Source organism: Manacus vitellinus, unplaced genomic scaffold (genome assembly GCF_001715985.3).
Source record: "Manacus vitellinus isolate BGI_N305 unplaced genomic scaffold, ASM171598v3 scaffold_4_pilon, whole genome shotgun sequence".
In the NCBI taxonomy this organism is placed as follows: domain Eukaryota; kingdom Metazoa; phylum Chordata; class Aves; order Passeriformes; family Pipridae; genus Manacus; species Manacus vitellinus.
The window spans coordinates 3004813-3025475 of NW_021940604.1; the positions used below are offsets into that span (position 1 = coordinate 3004813).

At 40.5% G+C, this 20663-nt stretch overlaps 1 protein-coding gene across 1 annotated transcript in view; it reads right to left on the reverse strand.

The window, feature by feature from the left end:
• Positions 1-1278: 1278 nt before the first annotated feature.
• The window catches only part of LRP11 (LDL receptor related protein 11), a 67702-nt gene continuing 48317 nt past the window's right edge, over positions 1279-20663 (reverse strand). The window contains exons 2-7 of the mRNA XM_029962719.1: positions 15523-15686; positions 12237-12378; positions 10043-10168; positions 9105-9317; positions 3111-3212; positions 1279-2868 (exon numbers count right to left, since the gene is read on the reverse strand). Coding sequence (XP_029818579.1) covers positions 2714-2868; positions 3111-3212; positions 9105-9317; positions 10043-10168; positions 12237-12378; positions 15523-15686 — 902 coding nt within the window. The 3' untranslated portion in view covers positions 1279-2713. The remainder of the gene's footprint in view (positions 2869-3110; positions 3213-9104; positions 9318-10042; positions 10169-12236; positions 12379-15522; positions 15687-20663) is intronic.

Consider the following 20663-nt stretch of genomic DNA (forward strand, 5'->3'; position numbering starts at 1 on the left):
CCACAGTATTTTCTGCTAGTGTCCAGGTGTGCTCCGGCTCAGTAGTTCAGATTTAAAATCAAATGGCATGAAAGTTATTAAATGATAGCACATGGTATTGAGACCAATGTGTGTGTTAATGCAGAAGCTGCCAAGGCAATGTTATTTTGCTAACTTTGTCTTGCTCTCCATCCAGCTGATGATGCCCAGGCTTTCTGGTAAAATGCAAACTTTTTTGTTTATTTCAGTCCAACCGTGTAGTTTGCTGTTACCTGGGAAGTAATAGGCCTCAGGCTGGTGGTCTGCACAACAGCAACTGTCACCATCTCCCCTCCTGGAAAGAACAGTCCCTGGGAATACTGTGGCAACTATAACACGTTATTATAACTCCTGTACCGTGCTTGCTGTCTGCTGCTCTCTGCTTGGAGGTGTTCATTCTTGCCTGTCATACACAGAATCCATGAAGGTTTATTCCACTTGCAGCAGCACAGCAACAAAGCCTGCTGTTGTGTGAAGTGACTGGAAAGCTGAGCAGCTTTCTCGCACCATGGCTGTACTAGCTGGCTTGTGCTTTGTGTGGGATCTCACTGTTGTCCTGCCTGGAAGAACAAAACCAAACCTTTTGTCCTGCTGCTAGCTGTGTGCTGGTGTAATGGATTTCAGTAATAGGAGCACAGTGGGCACAGTGAGAAAAGACTGCTTTTCTTGCTGCTATGGTAAGATGGTGAAGGAGAATTAGGTATTTAATTAAACCTCCAAACAAATTTCAGTGATGGGAAATAATACCTTAACCAGATGGACAGTGTGTCTTCCCTAGAAGGCTGTATTTAAAATGTGGTCTTTTGGGTCTTGTGCTAATTGCCACATCTGCTGTAGGCTAGAATGGAAGAGAGGCCATGTTCCCCAATTGGAAATGGGCAGCATTAGCAGATGGTCTCCTGGACCCACTGTAACACTGAAGTACAGACAACCAGACTTTGCCTAATGTGGCATGAGGGCTCTGAGCTAGGAGCACTAGAAACCAGATTCCCTGAGTGATTGGCACAGTCAGCTCTGGGACTGCTGTCCTGCTCAGCTCAAGCACTGTTGGAGAGACAGGTCATTGCAGGTAGATGCCCTGTCATTCTCAGTCTTCCTGAAGCAAGTATCTCAACAACTCCCCCCACCACACACATTCCAGCTTCTTACAAGGCTGCTTCACAGAAAGGAGAAATGTACTTCCTTCTGTGTGCTCTCATGATACGGTCTAGTAGCACAAAATTTAGCTGGTAGCTGAAAATAGAGACAATGCAAGAAATATAAGAATAAAATAGGTTTATTAGAGCTATTTTACATAAAGTAATCAAGAACGAACAACTTGAAGAACTATTTTTATACCATGGCAATATTTGTGCTGACTTGAAGCTACTGAAGTACAAAAGACGACATACAAAAAGATGCATGCCTCATTTGACTCTGGTTTTATTGGGACCCATGAGGAATGTGACATCCTTGGACAGTCAAACAAGACAGACAGCACGATTCTTGTGTATATATATGTATATATAACATGTACTGTACACATTTTACTGTTAACACATCTGAAGTTCACTCACACGTATCAATTACTTGCTCTAATTCTATGAGAATTTTTCTGGGTTGAGGGCAGATCACCAAAGCTTTCAAGCTTTGCAGGGAGCTATGGGATAACCAGCAGGAATCCTACACTCTGGCATCTTGGATAAAAACTGCTGTGTGCTGCTTTCTCACGCTGTGGAAGGGTGACAGGCTAGGGGGAGAAAAGGCTGAACAAGCCCTGAGCTCTGGGGAGACAGACAGCTCTGGGATCATGCACAGAATTGGTGGTTTGGGTTGGAAAGGACCTTAAAGATCATCCAGCTCCAGCCCTCCTGCCACAGTCAGGGATGCCATTCACTAGATCAGGTTGCTCAGGGCTCCATTCAGCCTGGCCTTGAATACTGCCAGGGATGGGGTATCCACAGCTTCTTTGGGCAACAGTACATGACTGCTGTTGAGCACTGGGAGGTCCAAGCTCACCTGCTGAGGACTTGTATTTTTTCATTTCAGCATTAAGTAAGCGTGGTTCTCTCTGCTAGCGGCACAGAAGTTTAAACTATGAATGGAAGAAAGATGCTTTGTTCTTTAAATCCCAATTTTCTTTACAAAAGCTGGTGCCTAGATAGTGATTGCTTTTAATTAACAAAGCAAGGCAAATTCTTTAATGAAAACACTTCCAGTGCATTAGGGGGAAAATACACAAATGGGTTTCTGCTGGACAGTGAAGTAGTGCCTTGGTTGGAGCATCCCAGTCTCCAGAGCAGAGCGCAGCAGTGGCAGCACTGAGAAGAGCATGCTGGCACAGGCTTCCCCCTGTGCCAGGGCTGCTGGGCCTTGGCTGCTCCAGTGCCCTGGCCCTGGGGCACACTCGGCCTTGGCTGAGACCCCAGCTGCTGTGGGGAGGGCAAGAGCACCCTGCATCCAGCACGGAGTCTCCCCACGTTGCAGTGTCTTCTGCACAACTGCATCTACTCTCTGGAGCCTGAACACTTCTTATTTTCTGAGCATGGGCATCTACTCACTTTTTTATATTATCACTGAAGGGGAAGAATATGTTCCTCATCTTGTAAACTGCTTCTACACTTGAAAATTAACTAAGGATTTTGGTCCTGTTACAGAGGCAGAGGTTCATGGACACAGGAGAAAGGGGAGAAAACAACTGACCAAAATCCAATTTTTAGAGATACATCCCATTGATGAGGTAATCAGACTCTTCAGATGTAATGGGTCGAGCTTTTTTAAGCTTCTGTTTCACTAAGCGCAGTCTGCAAGCAACCATAAGAAGCAGCAAAGCAGTGATGGCCAAGCCTAAGGCTAAGGGTAACACAGCACCTACAATGAGGTTAAGAGAAATTACATTTTATTTAATACAGTGAGATGCTGGTAGAGAAAACCTGACATTTTTCTTTAAAAATACAGCTAGTTTATCACTTAGATGCTAATATTTCGAGCAACTCATGCTATGAAACCAGAATATGGAGTACATTATTCAATTTTTGACCATTGTATGTGTATTGTACCAGCTGACTGAAAAACTAATGTAATTCAAAATGAATTCACATGGTTGGTCTTACCTGTTTCTGGGACTGGATGACTACCTCCAAACTGATCTCTCTTTGGCACCATTATGCCATTCCCACTTTTATCATCTGTTCTTTTCCCTGAGGAACTGTTATCTGCACAAAGTCAAGCAAGATAAATGAATATGGCTGTTCAGTGACTTAGAAAGTCTTATCCCCAGGACACTAGAATTAAATAATGTGAAGTACTAAACTTAGGGAAAAAAAATCAAACAAAAGAACAGTAGTTAAGAACTTCAGACTTCAACTGTATAACTTGAATTTTTGAAATAATGTGAAGCTAAAGCTAAAATGTGAATTCAGTTTTGCATCCCAAACCCCAATGCATCTCAACCAAACCCAAGTGGGGTCATCTTCCACTAAAAAAAGGATATCAATTCTGTTTTACAAACAACGTATAGACTAGTCTGAGCTAAAACTTTGCTTAAGCTCTTTACGTCTGTAGTTGAAAATGAGGCCATTTCACATTATATTGATCTCTATCCTTGGAACTTGCAAAGCAGAAAACACATAGGTTGGCTGCACAAATCACCTTAACTTTGCCTGTTACCTGACACATACAGATGCAGAACTTAGGTACTTGGAAGACATGAAAATACATGGGGAGAACATTTCAAAGAGGATGATTTGGAGTCACTGCAGCTTGTGTGGTACGTAAGATATTACAGAGCATTGTACCTACTCAAGAAGAGACAACACACACTTTGCTGCCAAGGAGTGTTCTTGGGAATGCATAGGGCGGCAGTTCTACTTTAAAAAAGCAGAGTAACTCAACTGGGACTCCCTCCTCCTGCCCTCCCACTCAAGTCCTACTCCGATAGCTGTGGGGGCACTATGCAAGAGTGACAGCTTAATCCACCAACACCCTCACAAAAATCAGTGATATGCCTATGTTTTTAAAGTATTGACTGTATTTGGGGTTTACTGATAACATAAATATTGAAGGGCACTTTGACTGCACTGCAATACATTTGCTGGCAGCCTTCAGAACTGTGACAGAGCCAACAGAAATACACTATGCTACAAGATCTGTAAAACATGAATGTGAAATGTTGTAATTGGCATTACATAGAGTGGTGGGTGTTAAGGAAGTGTTTAAGTCAATTAGCTTGGAACTGCACTCTGTGTAACTCCCACCCACCACCATCAGCTCTGAAGAGCTGCAGAATGTGTCCCTGTCAGTGGCAGCAGCGAATACTCACAACTGTTAATTAAAGCTTAAATTGTTTTATCAATACTGTCATGAGGTCAGTGCTGATGTCCCCACTCTAAGGCAGAACACCACCTCCCAGGCTCTGGTTTTACTGCCTTGCCATTATGGATAGGTGTACATAAACACTAAGTTCACCTGCAGCAGATGCCTTAGGAATGAGCTGTGGCCTCCACCTCACTGGGCTCTTTATGTTGTTCTGGCAGGTAAAGTGGACTTAAGGGAATCCTAAGTGTACATTGTACTGGCTTTAAAGTACCTGTATGGTATCAGATCTGTGCAAGATCACCTGAATGTAACTTAGACTAAAACCAGCAGCTGTTTTCTGCTTCTGTTTTTCCTGAATGAAATTAAACAAACATTTGTCTTTATTTTGGAAATACCCAAAAGATATTGGCTTTTCTTAAGAGCTGCTCCAGTCTGAACGGCAAGGCTAGATCTAATGCCTGTTTTGTAAATTTGTTTCCTGCCATTTGAGTAAATGGAATATTTAAGCCAACTGCTTGTAATGACATTTGGCAAATATGGAGAGAAGTTTGGTGGGAAAATTTTGGAATGGTAGAAGAACAGAATCCCTTCAATAAAGCCTGTAGGATTTTGTTAAGACTTGTGGCTGCTTTTACATGACTGGAGAGACTATCAGTCAGTGCTCCTTAACACCTTATCTATTATCACTAGAAAACAAAGAGCAATTTCCCCAAATAAGTTTAGAAGCCTGACATAAGCATGTTACCTGGGTTTCATTTTGTTTTCACTTTCTCTTGATTTTCTAGTCTGTTAATAGTAAATTGCAATTTACAGCCCTTTCCAGTGACCCTAAATTAGAGATCTAGGTTAGAGCACCCGCTGTTGATGCCTCCACAGTAAAAACATGACTAAGGCTTGGGCACTCAGCCAAATGTTGTAATCCCAGCCTTGAACAGCACTGCACAACAGCTGGCATGGGCAGCCTGGAAGAGGCAGGGACCTTGTGCCAGGGGAATGCAAAGCTGTTATGGTGATTTATACACTTGAGTTGGCTATGCTGGGAGCACAAATCTTCAGGCTGCTCATGAATTCAACCCGTCTGCATGACCACGTTTGCTACTGGCTGTTGCTGCTTAGAAGTCAACCCACTGCTCACTCCAGTGAGCTTTGCTGCAAATGTATGTTTGCTGTATTCATCTGCACCTGCAGCAGTGCCAGAATATGCAGCTGGGTTTAAGAACTTTCCTGGAGAATGACACTTGGGCTCTTTGGAGAAGAAATGCTGTGCTGGCCTTTGCAGGAGATGCAGTCTGGGTTACTTTACTATGGAGATATGTCTGCAGAGAGAGAACAGATTCCTTTATTGACATAAAATGCCTCTTCCTGCCTCTGCTCCCAACTTTGGAAGAAAATGTTTGGCCTTCCAGCTTGGGCAAAAATTAAACCATGAGTCTGTTGCAGAAGACTCTGTTCCCTGAGTGTCCGAGGAAGTTATCTCTTAGTGTTGGACTAAGTGTTCCCCTGGAGTCACCTAGGTGTAGAGGAATCCCACTGGAAAGGCAGGATGCAAAATGAGATTCAGCCATTGTCAACAATGACTGATTTTTGGCTTTTGTTTTGGTTGCTTGGTTGTGGTCTTTTTCTCCTTATTGTGAATAAATCCTCTGCTAGGCCAGGTAGAAATTTTAAATAGTACTTAACTTGGACTTGCATATTTTCATATTTTCATATTTTCACACTTCAGTGTAAATCCTTAAAAAGTTTGTGTCAAGTCAGAGACAAACATGAGGGCCACTGGAGTAAAGACAGCAGGTTAAGGGACATTTGGAACAGAGAAACTATTAAGAGAAAATGGATTCTGGGACAAATTTTCCCTTGTATGACCCTCATAGGCAGAAAGCTTATATTCTTGCTAGGAGGAACTATCCCACAGTCCAAAATATTACAGCGTAGCCCAGCTCCTTTTAAAATGGAGAAAGGATAAATATGCTAGTACTCGACAAGGAGGTCCCTTTATTGGACATCTTTATTGGAATATGAGAGATGAAATCTGTTTATGGAGAGGTAAGTAGCAGAAGGGACATGTCCTTATTGGTACTGTAACCACCACTGTATTAAAAACAAATGTATAAAAGAAAACAAAGCAAGTCCCCAGTCCTGCAACTTCTTGGGGAAAACTTCTGTTCGTTAGAAGTCAGCTGAAAGCTCCTGTATCAAGCATCAAGTCTAGCAGCCAGCTAGAACGTGCCACATGCTGTCTCCAGTAGGTAACACCTTCTTTTACTCTGCCTTGCATTCACTGGATTCGAGAGCATCACGTTTTCCTTCCTGGATTGTATTTCCATGACAATCTGAAATAGTCAACTAAGAAATAAGACAAATGTAGCCCTGAATGGAGCAGCCACAAGTAAAATGCTGGAACCTGTGCTGCCACTGTAAAGCCGTATCCCTTTAATATGTAAGCTAAGTAGACAGCTTTTCAACATATTGACATTAAAATAAGTAAATCTTTTAAAATTTATATATAATAGGAAGCCCGAATGTTTGCAAAATCAACTCCAGGCCAAAAAGCCTTGGGCCAACAAAGACCTTTTCAGTGTGACTCAGAGGCAGAGGTTCCACCTTGGCACCAGTAGTGGCTCTAGCACTGTCTCAGGAGACAGTCAATCCCAGAATAGCATTTCTGCCATTGGAATTGCTGAACTTTTGAGGCTGCTGGTATGGTTTCTTTCAGTGCTGCTTCCCTCTCCTCAAAAATGCATCTAGCAATTATTGCCCCTCTGAACACCTCCAGATGAGCTTCATGGAACTTCTTCAGCAGTTCTGTGTGTCTAATTTTTGTATCACATAATTATTAGGTTTGGTCTGTAACTTTCTTGAGATGGCAGTGATGGAGAGAAGTCTAATTAATGGATCTGGGTGAATTTTTAGGAACAGGTTAGGTGCCTGTCTCCTCAACTTTATAAAGACTGTGATGCTCACCAGTGGGGCAGGACTTGAACCTCTCTGGACCTCTGTGAATCATTAATGTACAGAATGTGACTCCTATGAAGTGTAAGTGTCTGCAGAAGAAGACAGCAGCTCAGAGCAGGTTTTGGCAGAGCATTTTTTGGCATTGCCCTTCGGATCCAGGTACGTGGCACCTCTTCACATCCCACCACATGCACCCCATTTGGAACTGATCCATAGGTGATTTTAAACCTCACTGAGCTGTTTGTTGCTTTTTTGGTTAAAAGTATTGGGTTCCTAGGTCAGTAAAGACTGGAACCTTCTATTCTGAAGGAAATTCTTAAGCATCTAAAATTAAATTTTGACTGAGTTTTGTCAAGAAAGCAATATTAAACCCAAGAGAATTAAAACTAGACATGGTCAGCTCGAAATCTTGCCTTTTTAAAATTAAAACAATTACAACAGCTACTGGTAGTACACTTATTACTGAAGCCCCATCACACTTTTTTAGTTTTATAAGAATTTCTTTGCATGTCTACTGCTGTGCAAAAGGCTGCCTTGAGAGCAAAACCAGTGCAAGTAAGTCACTGTGCAACAGGTAAACACAGAAAATGACTATGTAAAAGTGCCACACTTCTAGATGTACTTCCAATTACAACCCCTGATTATAGGTTGCTGAAGTTGGTGACCTCAGTTCTGGTTTTATGTCTGGATTCACAATCCAAATGATTTTTGAGACCTACTTAGCAGCTGAATTTCCACTGGAGGCTGCATCGTTCCTTGGAAATTTGATGTTTAGTTTAGGTGGTCCCATATTAGGTGCCACTCAAGACTATGTGAGCAAGAAGGTTTTGGATCAGACTTCAGGATTTAAGTCATTCCAGTGAGGAGCACCGAGGTCATCTACACTGCCAGAAAAGGGGAAAACTGAGGATTTTGCTATCAGTCTCTAGGCATTCACTAAGGCAGTCTAATTCTTGAAGAACATTGTTTTCACTCCCTTTGCAGTCTCCACAGATGAAGCACAAACATCTGAAGAAACACTCAAGTGCCAGCCAGGGCAGTGCCCTTTACAAGAGTCGGCAGCAGAGGGCCTTGAGCACTGCTCTGTTGTAACTGGAAAATAAAGCTGGTTATAAATAGCTGTGTCTTGGGGTCCATGAATCAGTCTAAACGTGAAGAAATAAAAGTGGGAGGTCTCATACAAAGGCCAGGGCTGGGGACTCTGCCTGTAACATCACCACACGGTGACTCACTACAGGCCTGCAGCTACTATGGAGAACAACACTGGGCACCTGTACACGTTCACTTGAGGTTGTTTGTTACCAAAGACTGAGCCTTTTCTATAGTGATGAAAGACTTCTCCTGCCCTGGAGACACAGTTCAGAAAAAAAAATGCCCATAATACTAAAGATATTAGTTCAGAGGGAAAAAAAAGAAAGAAGTCATAATTAACACAAGGAGGAAAGCAATTACTTTCACCCAAGTTGAATAGTACTTTATTATGTTCTCCTGAAGTACTCCCCTACAGATTGAAAGAGCCTTAATACATCAGCCTACAGAGCTGAACCTGGGGTGGAATTTGTATTTAGCTCACTGCATGTTTTGTTCCTTAGACTGTATTATTTTCCTGACATCCCTACATTTTAACTTTCTTTTTGCACCTGCTAAAAAGTAGACTTGACAATAATAAATCGAAAGCTACATAGAACTTCATTATTACAGGTTTCTTTTGTATCTTTTGCATTTTCAATTTTTTTCCTCTTAGGCACCAAAAAACAATTAAAATAAACTTAAGGTGCAAGACATTTTCTTTCTTTAAAGAGAATGATTTACTGAAACTGATTCATTTCAACTCTTACCTGGCACAAATCCACTGATTTGTTTCTTTGGTCCCTGAGAAAGCGATTGGTTAGACATGTCTGCATCCACTGAGAGAAATGGCTGATTTCTGACAGTGGCTTTCAGGGTGTTTTCTGCAGAGAAATTTTCATCTGTGTTTTCAGTCAGTCCCACAGTCCTTTGCTGGGTAGTGCCAAGAGCTGCGTGTGTCACTGTCTTTCGACCTGGGCTGACTGTTAACAGAAACAAAAATCATAATTTTTGTACATAATTAAAGGGAATGGGAGTGTTCTTAAGGAAGACCCTTCAATATGGGCCTTGAGGCAGGCTAAAAAACTTCCTCAGGTTCACATATATGATGATATGTGAGTTCCAGATACATAAAAGGTTAGCAGTTGCTTGCTGCCAACTGTTAAGCAAAAGTACATTCATGAACTCTACAGTGAAGTCCAGCAACTAAAATATCAATGCCAGTGGTTAGCCATTGTGCCAATTCACCCTCTGAAGATTTTCGTTCACTTAGTTGAGCGTGGGCACATACTGAGGGATGACTAATGAGAGCAAACAGAGGGATTGTGAATCAGCTGGTTCCCCTGCCTGCTCAGAGTGAGTGTTTCAGATTCTTGTAAGGTGTGTAGCAGCACTTTGAATAGTATCTCTGAGACACTCTGAAACACAGTTCTTCTTTCCAGAATCATCATGCAAGTGAAAAAACTATCTTTGAAATATTCGACACAAAATCAGTCATTTAACATGCTTTGAAGAAAATTTCTGAGCACCTGCTGTATGTGGACATTACATCTTCCCATGTGCTAATTCCAATGAAAGGCTCTATGTTGGAAGCAACTTAGGGAGCTTATTCACAGGGAGAAAGAGGCCACAGAAGTGGCATCATTCCCCTTTGGTCATTTGGGCTGTGGTTACTTCCACAATCTACACCACGGCCTGGCACACTTACGATTCTGGCAGAAAGTTTCATCTGATCCATCAGGGCACTGTCTCACGCCATCACAAGCAAAAGTGATGTCAATGCAGCAGCCATCATCGCAGATAAACTGGTAGCGAGAGCAAACCCCAACACAGGCTGTTGAGAAACAATTCCCAAATTACCAAGAAATCTAGGTAGTAAGTACTGGGTCAATGACTAAAATCTGCAGCACTGAGGAAAAAGCGAAACCATGCTATGTCAAGAAGGACCATGAACAAGGCAGAAAGTTGAAGAAAGGTCAGACTCAGCTATATGATGTCATATTGACATAGAAGCTAATATAGGTAATAGCTATTTCTGGCACCTTCATCACTATTCTAGAAATCTCTTTACTGCAGGAATACTCAACCTGGAGGCTGTTGCACCTTATGCCTTGTGCAGCACCCTTACAGTGCTTTAAATTCTGTTGGCCTAAGCTAAAAGGAGATCTTCTCAGGCTTAAAAGACCCAAAACAGTCCTGAAAATAAATAAATGAAATCTCTATGGCTGTAATGGCATTGCTCCAGCATGTAATTCCTACTACATACCCATTATGTATTTCGGACAATATGTTGTTTTACGTGCACACATACGGACTATATGGGATCTTTTATAGCATGTTTTCTGCAACCTAATTAAAATACATAAAGAATGCTTGTCATTTATTTACATCAGTAATCCAATGACCTCAATACAGCACAGACCAGAACAGGACTACCAGAAGGTCTCTCAAATGACTTTCATCAGAAAGGACTGACTGCTGCCTGCTCTAATATTTAGATTCCCCCAGAAATGGAGAGTGTCCCTGCACATTTCAATTTGCATACTCAAAGCTTTCCTGAAACCCATTCTGATCCTATAATTTTCACGTGTTTACATGTATGCTTTTGTCTTTCTAACAGCAGTGTAGTTCATCACTTTGTAAAGCCCTATCAAATTCAGTGTTTGATTAATGTTGTAACAGCAAATCGATTTGCATAAGGATGTCACAGCCTTTGGTTGTTATCCTGCTATTCACCAGAAAGCTGTGCAATGCTAATGGAAGCATGGCAGGAACATGGATGCCTGTTTAAAACTCCTAAAATCAGAAAATGTATCTCCTAAACTTCAGTGCTAACAATAGCATGGATCTTGCATGCATTAAGGCACTAGTTTAGCTATAGTAGTAACACTTGAATTGCTAACACAGATGGAGAATTAGAAAAATAAAAAAGACAGCGCATCCTCTATGTGCTCCATACAAAAGATACCCCTGATACCCACAGCAGCAAATAAACAAACCAGTAAACCTCTCTGGCTGCTTTAGCTGAATTAAACATTTATGAACACAACTCTATAACCCATTACTGGAACACAGGCATTATTAAGCAGGTTTTTTTGCAATACCAGTTTATTACCACAGGGACTACCTTCTCGCAGAGGGATATTGCACTGGTGCAGAGCAAGGTTTTCACTGGTTCAGCTGAACAGGGTGATAACACTATTTAACTTTTACTTTGTGCCAGAGCAGCAGATATGTACTAGCAACTTGTTAATTATAACGTAATTAGAAGTTATTACATTAAAGAGACCAGGACTGACAGCCACTGAAATCTAACTTATTTTCTACCCTTTATGCTTTTTACATGTTTCTGGAGCTCAGAGTTTAAATATGAAGGGTCAGTTCCAGTTTCAGTTCCCCCAGTAGCATAGGCTTCAATAACAACCACTAGACAGAAAATCTTAAATGCAAGAAAACAAGAAGTCATCTTTTAGACTACAGATGCAGGTCACTATTATTATTAGTCTGCCTCACACAGATTAACTGATTTTAGCTGATAGCACAACAGCTAAGTTTAACTGATAGCACAAGCCTTGTCATGTTGTCTACACCATCCCAATGTTACAATGTGCCTGATACCTATGGCAGTATTTCATTTTTACAACCCTGCATGCTTATAAGCACTAGAAGGACAAATATTCAATACTTGGAAATATTATTGCTGTAACACACAATAGCTGCTTGTTTGTTTCTTCACTTTGAAAGAGTGACTCAAAGCTGAAAGAGATGCCATTATGTAGTGGATAAAGACAAAATAAAACACTAGAAATGGAGAATAAGATTTTGCCTCTATCAAGACCCTTGCTCTGCTCTGAATACCATACCCTTGGTGTCACTCAGGCAACAAAAACTCGTTTTCTCACCTCCTGCGGAATGAACCATGGGCAGAACGGTCACAGATACATTGTCAGAGCTCCGCTGACCTGCAGTGTCTGTCACAGTTAGCTGGAAAATATACCCGCCTTCCTGGACGTGAGACAGTTTCAGTGTTCCTGGCTGTGGTACCTGATTAAAGACAGAGAGTGAAAAGACCCATATTGGTATAAACAATCCATCCATAAACTTCTAGGAATAGGGAGCTCGTTTCATGCAGATTAAATAATTCTCTTAAATCTAGTCAGCCCAGTCAAGCATATATGTCTACATGTAACATTTGATCTCTTTTTTTTTTTTTTGCACCCATTTGTAAAAATAAACACAATATTTAGGTACTGTTTTTCATGGTACACTCAGTTACCTGGAGCTGTGGATCTTAGCACTGGAAAATAAATGGACACATACATTTAACTCAGTTTTTCAGTAATTAGAAATGTAAGTTTAGAGGGTAAGCAGTAAAACATCAGCCTTTTGCTCTCTATTGAGTTAGTCTGTAGACAATATACATGGATCCACAGAGGTGACTTCTGCTACATATTGATTTATGATAAAGTGAGTGGTAGCATGGCTTTATCAACAAGACTGCCCACCTCTGACCAGTATGACATTTGATACAGTCACAACTTTTGCAAATTGCTGGACTGAATTTTTCCACATCCTGTGCTGAATTTCCATGGCTTGCTCTGAACCAGATATAAGTTCATCTACAGTGAGTGATCTAATCATTTGGTTTCAGAAAGTCATGGGATAAAAAAACTTAAAAGTGTATTAGATCATTAAGAAATTAATAAAATAACTTATTCTATGGTAATTTAAAGCAGGTACCAAACTAGCATTATTAGTACAATAGTAATTTAGAAGTACCTCTAAATAAAATGAGTGTGGTATTTGTAAATGTTGAACTTTTTTTAACCTCATAACCATTACCAGTCACGAATAATTTCATCTGTCTCAGAATTCACTAACACATACTTCAGTAAGTACAAAAAAGCACATCAGGTTTACTGGACATGTAGTGCATTTTTACAAATAAAGCACACAGGGCTATTTTTATAAGTAATTGAAAGGCATAGTAAAATCCTCTGTGATTATCTTTAATATTAAACCAAAGATTCAATAAAGATCTTTGCTTATTTAAAGTTGCTTTTCATGAAAGAAAACAGGAGTTTTTGATTAATATGATCATAGCATTCTAGACCTACCTTTATAGCAGAATGTATTGATAAATGCATTTTTCTCTCTGAGTAACAGAATTTGCTAACTGAAATTTCTTTCCTTGTCTATTTGCATGAATGCACTTGGTTATCTGATTATTCTGTTGATTACATCCTGATGGAGTGTATGACCCATTAGAATTTTATTCTTTAGTGTATTACAGAAATTAATATGCTCTAAAAGATATGTGCTGCTGTTCACTGTGACTACTGGGAGAGCAAACACGGTATTTAAATCTCATGAGCCCTGGAGTCCAAGTTTCTTCTCAGTGCAGAGCTAGAGAAATGCCACTGACTTCCAAATATGCCACCACTGCTCCCAGTGACCTCTGTGCTTTCCTTTTTATCTTCATCCTGCCCCGAAGAATGCTTGCCTGAACTTGCTTTCTTAGAAACTTTGGCTTAAAATAGATAGTAAATTTCCAGATAATCAGCATTTTAAAAAACCCCAACCCATTATTGTCCCTAAGTGTCAAGGAGCTGCACAGCTACAGAGTGTGGGTCCCAATCTGAGAAGCAAATTATCTAAAAAGCAATAATCAGTCACAATAGAAAAAAAATAATTACGCTGGCTTCCTTCTACAATATGATAAGATCTCTCTATAGCAGTCCTTTCACCTCCTTTGTCTTCTATTTATTCTTCAGTCCATAAGAGCAATGCAACAGCTGCCTTTTATCTTATTTAAACACATTCCCATTCTCCCTTGTAGCTGTGGATTCATGCATTATTCTCAAAGAATAAATGACATGAAATTTAGTAACTTCAGGGCAGTAACTAAAGCACAAAAGACATCAACTGAAGAATGTATGAAAAAAATCACAATTATTAATTCAACTCTAAAAATTAAATTATCATGAGTAATCATCAGGGTACATATCTGTAGGAGAAATCCCAGCTTATTTGAACACAATGAAAAAGTATTTATTTAAGCATGAATGTGTGTCAAATTCATTTTCCGTTAACAGATACAAAGAAACCACCAAGACTAATGTGATTTTCACAAGTTTGAATGGATATGAGGCTTGTCTGTATTTTCAGAGTGACTCTGAGTAATAGTAAAACATATAAATTTTAAATCTTTTTTTTTAATTTTCATTTTTTTCTTACTCTAGATATATTACTACATCACCGAGTGTTTAATTGCTCTTGAAAGAAAATAATACTGCAAGGGGTTATATTAACAAGTCCTGCTAATAAAATGTTCATTTCATCTAGATAATATCTAGCAACTATTCTTAAAGCTTCATTTTGGTCCACGCTCTCCCACCTTTACATATCCTCCCCGCTCAAGATGGAGTTCCCAGTGTGCCCTGGATACTGTGGGCTGTGAACAGACTATGAGTAGACTCTTTGGGTTTGAGACATTTTTCCTTTCTTTTCTGCTGATCCTAGAGCATTCACAAAGAAGGCTAAGACGAAAGATCCCTCTCTCGATGGCTAATTTTAAGCTGAAACAAAAGCGATGGATGAAATATCTCAAAAGGTCTATATCACACATTTCTTTGCAGTTTCTCCAGAAGCATTGACAGAAAGCTGTTGGTGAAAATACCTAATAAGGTAATAATTTTTAGTAACTGAATTACTGATGGGTCTCTAACCTGGATCACAGAAGCTGAAAACCAAGTGCAAGTGAGCACTTGGCAAAAGGAAGCAGAGCTGAAATGTAGTAAAGCATTAGCATCTACTTGTTTGCTGCTGGCTGTCTCATGCCATCTAGGATAGAGATTAACTGTATAAACCACTAGAAATAATCACTGGAACAAACTCCCCAGGGAGTCCTCCTTCACTGGAGGTCTTCAAGATGTGACTTGACAGATAATTTCATCTAGGCTCCTTGTCCCACAAAAGGGTGGCCCAGATGATCTTTTGAGGTCTCTTCCAACCTGGGCTGCTCTACATTTCTGTGAAATAAATGTTCAAATTGTACAGACATCCTAATTTTGGTGCCTGGTAGACAGATCCATTTGAATACATTTAATATTTTTAGCTCTACATTTAAAACTGTATAAACACAACAATCTGGAATTAACTGTCCATGTTGTGAGATTGCACATGTACCTGCATTTCAACCGATGAGTCACCCTGCAGCAGTGTCCACTCATACTGCACAATTCCATGGTCATCTGAACTTTCTCGGCCATCCAAAAGCACCCAATCAACAGGTGACTGTAGCACAATATCTTGTCCTGCCTTGCACTGTGGAGGCTCATCATATTCTTCTTCTTCAATAGAAAAGGAGAAGACCAGTTACTATCAGGGGAAGCTGAGTTATTATTTATATACAACACATTTTTTTTCTTGGTTAAGGTATTGTTTCACTGCTGTGCAACTTTCTGAAAGATGGACATGTTCATTAGTGCACCAAAGTAATATCTACTTCAATTTTAGTTAACTGTTCTATATTCAATGATGTCTTCGGGAATTAACTGCTACATTAGAAACACATGGCATAGAAAACCTCTCAGGCACCTGTGTGTTTCAGTAACACAACAAACAAGATTTTTAGCATCAGTGTAGTTTTTTAATCTGAACTAATGAAAATGGGTTGAAATATGAATTACATAAACAGTTACAGCACACTTTTTATAGCACTCTGCATAATTCAATAGGCTTTTAGTCTCTTTATAATACATCATTACAGGAGTGAAAGACTTATTTAGCATAAGGTGGCACCCTGGTGAAGCAGAATCAGAAACAACCACCAATTTTAAGTGCCTCATTTAAGACATTCAAAGGTTGATTTTCAGACTATTTAGGATTTGTAGCATTTTGCTACATTCAAAGTACAATTGTTATTGATTAAAATTGTGAGTACTAAGTATTTTTGCCAATCAAACCACAAATTTTTCAGGTTAGACTAACAAAAGCCATGATCTGTTAACAGACAGAGCCTGTGAGAAGTAAAGCCATTTGTTCTGCAACCTGCAGACAGTGCAGAGAAGACAGAGGGATAAAATCTAGATCAACAAGTCAGTATTTGACAACTTTAGCCACAAGATTGTATTTTTCTGCAGTTCCCCACTCAAGTTTCATTCTTTCTGGCACTCTGGAGTGCCAGGGCGTTTTCTGCTCTTCAACCCCTGTAAAGGATATTGATATTATGCTCAGAAAAGCATCTACTGAACATAAGGTTGTAACTTCACTGTGTTAGCTGCACAAGGAAAGGCATTTCCCTGTCATTGTAGGGGATCTTACTTGGATATGCTCTTCAACAGTATCAAGAACTTGCTCGAAGGCACGGAGCTCATCAGAGCAGTTGGACAACTGTTTATCTCTGACTGAACAGCAAACTTCTTATTTCTTGTTTTTGTCAGCAGTAGGTAAGAGATAGAAAAATACAAGGCAAATGTCGTAAGTTAGGAAAACATACAAATAAACAGGGTCTGATAATAGAAAGTAAGGAACCAGTTCTCACTCATCCAGCTGGCACGGGAAGGTTTGCCTAATTTGTACACACTCAGTTCTCAAAACCAACTTTGTTTTAAAAGCAACATCTAGGTGCAAAAAAGCCCCTAATTGTTAATAACCACCACCATTATAGTGCCAGGGCAACTTTTATTTGGTATATATGAGTTATGTAACATCTTCCCACAATTATTAACTTTACCAATAACTGTAAAAAAGAGACCAACCTGGGTCTGAAACAGCAGAGCCCATTCTTCCGCTTCTACCTTGGAAAGGGGTTTCATGTCACATGCCTGTTTAAATGACTAGATCAATGTCCTGCAGGGGCAGAGACAAACCCCACTTCGCCTGGGCCCTAAGCAATAAGGATACTGTCTTCCTGGACTAACTTTATACTCCAGCAGCATGAGTTGCAATGGAAGGACCACTGCACGTTGAGGCAGGTCACAGAAATTCATGCCAGCTCTTTGCTAAAGATGAGTGAGGGACCACTCTGGTCCCAAAGGATGGAAGCACCACCTTTTGCTTGTAAGGCACCAGATTATCTTCAGAAAGGTAAATCAACAGCAAAACTGCTCAGGTTTGTTCTAGTAAAGGAAAAATTGGCCTGATAGAGACATATGGCATGGGAGGAGATATTCTATTGAGCTGAAGACTCTTTTTCCACAGCAAAGTTTTAAGTAATGGAATACATAATCCTTAGTTAGTGAAACACCTTCAGATCTGGGGAATACATACTTCTAAGAAATCAGCATAAAAAACCAAGGAGGGATACTCAGGAGCCACTTAAAACCACCACTCATGGGAGTAAAGGACTATCAGCCACAGGTTAGCAGAAAAATAAAACTCAGAAAGCATCTCTAAACTTCTGTTTTTAACATGCAATTAGGTTGAATGTAAATAAGCAGTACAGAACTGGTATCTCAGGTCAACACTCTGAGATGATGGAGCTGGCTACTTTCTAGAAAAAGGGGTGCAACTTTATAATGCTTTTTATTTTGAGGGGGTAATACGATAGGTTTAATTTATTCTGCTTCCTCCATCCTTTATACAGACTTATCCTGCCAATAATTAACCTGCCTTCTGAATGAAAACTTTGTTACAAAAGTTTATTTTGCTGACAACTCCTGAATGTGTTTGATATTAGTTTACCTTAATGCTGAATCTTTTCATTGCTCATCACTAATGAGCGGCACAGAAGCAAAGTCAGACATTTCCAGTGAGACACTCAAGTCCTCTTTATTTCTACATCAAAAATTTAAGAATTTGCCCAGCAAAGGTGAAAACAATTACCTCTCATTTCCGTACAGGCATACGGGGGTTCACTGTTAGCACAGCACAAACTGCCTGGGAGTGCAACATAAATCCACAGCCAAACCAGCATAAACTGGATGTATAGTGAAGAACTTGGACTTACACTGAAATGTAAGTCTCTCTAAACTGTCCTGGAATTGCACAGACACACTTGATCTGAGAAATATGTATCGGCCATTAATTGCTCACAGAATTAAATAGCAATTTGGTTTGGTTTAATGAGGATCCTTAACATAAATGAAACCCCACACTGTATCCTAATGCTCAAAAATATTTTGGAATTATGAGGGCACCACATCTATGGAAAAATGTTGTTTTGGTATTGTCAGAAAGAAAACAACAGAAGACTAAACACCAAATACTCTGAAAAAAAAAAAGGAACAGCTAAAACATGATCCCCTCATAGAAGAAAATCTTGAAATGAGAAGTTCTTTCTTAAATTTTCTAAATTCAGTCATGGGGTGACAGAAGGGAAAAGAGATGTGCCTTTGTTGTCCTGTTGTCCAGATTATTTTTTCAATGTAATTTAATTCAGTAGTAAAGAACATCAGAGCAAAATAATTCAATCTTAATTTTATCTCTTCTGGTCCATGTCACAGCTGACAGACATTTGAATAAAAGTTCATTCTCCTTTGTGGCTTTGCTTCAGCTCCAGTGTAATTGCATTAAGAAATCATAATCCCCTGTTTCTGATACCACCATCACCCACAAGGCAGACTTTTAAACAAACCCAAAAGAATGCAGAGCAATTTGCAGATTGGGAATTGAAACTGCCTTGCAAGCCCAGTGCCGACAGACACAAATCTGACAAAAAGGCAAAGCATTTAAGAATTCCAGAATTCAAGAACTCAAGGAACTCAAGAAATTCAAGATTTCTAAGAGGTAGAGTATTAGTTGTACAATAGTATTAGCTCCAGGTTATAAAAGAATTAAGGCAGTTCAAAATGAAGCCTAATTCAAGACTTCAATGTAAAATTTAGTCTTAACCCTTCTATCTTGCAAGTGCATATGGGCTTATGAAACACAATTACCCTGAAGTTGCTACATAAATAGTGCTGTGTAACTAATACTTTCCCCGTTGAAAATGTCGAAATCATACCTTGGGTTTTTCTGGTACCTTAAGCTTGCTTCATCTCTGGTGACATAAGATTCTTGCTATAGTTCTCTAATTATCCTGCTCACACACTTTGCAAAAAATATTTAGGCATCATAACACCTCTACAAATTCAGCCCCTGCTCTCTCATATTTCCAGGGGATTCCCACTGACATTCTCAAGAAACAGGCAGGACTGGATGGACCCCTGCCAAGGGAGCAGTAACAGCAGGCACATCTGGGCATGGTTTTCATCCACACCAATATCAGGTCTTCCTGTTGCATGCAGTGACTAATTTACTTCAGTCGAAATCTATTGCTGAAGAAAATGCAAATGATATTTAGGAAGGTATTGTCAACAGAGGTAATGAAATTAAGTCAAAATTATTTAAGATGTAACTGTTTAACAACAGGAGGTGGGGGAGGGAAAGTAAATTCTTTGGATCAGGTGCTAGGAAACAGACTCCAAATCTAGAAATCCAGACTTGTTTTCATCTACAGCTGCTTGCTCTGAAATATGTTGTTTTTAAATATGCTTCAGGGTTGAACAAACCGCTGCTTTGGATGTGGCCCAGGTTCCAGAGGTGCTTATGGAGAATGTCCATGCTGCCTCTGAACTACTGGTGAGGTATCCTTGTCTTCTTCAGTCTAGCTCTCAAGTTCTTAAGCAGGAAAAATCCTGAATTAAGTGAATGAGAAACCAGCTTAGGCAATAACATTTGGACAGCACCCCCAAGAAGAAAGGCATTTGCTTGCCCTCAGGCTACTGCACCAGGTTCTGCCATAGCTGGGATCAGCATCCCAGTCATGCTTTCCAAGGTGTCCAGCACCTGCAGTTCCCAGGGAGCTGGGACCTCTCTGGTCCCCCAGGGGTGTATGGCCCGTGAACAAGCTCACCCCACTGGCTGGCTCCCAGCCACAGGCCAGCTGGCACAGTGGACCCCAAGGGTTCTGCAGAGACAGACGGATGAGGAGTGGGTTTCTCCAAGCCCGAATACCCCCAAAGCCCGAACACCCTCCCAGAATGGGTAAGGTTGGAAGGGACCACAGTGGGTCACCTGGTCTAACCTCCCTGCTCAAGCGGCATCACATGGCACAGGATTGTGTCCAGATCGTTCTTGAGTATCTCCAGTGAGGGAGACTGGACAGACTCTCTGGGCAACCTGTTCCAGTGCACGGTCACCTGCCCAGCAAAGTTGTTCTTCCTCATATTCAGGCGGAACTTTCTGTGCATCCGTTTCTGCCCGTTGACTCTTGTCCTATTGCTCGGCACCACCTAGAAAAGCCTGACTCCATCCTCTTGGCATACCTCCTTTAGATACTTATACACATGGATAAGGTCACCTCGGGCGCGGCCGGGCCGCCTCTCCCGGGTCGGGGAGTCCCG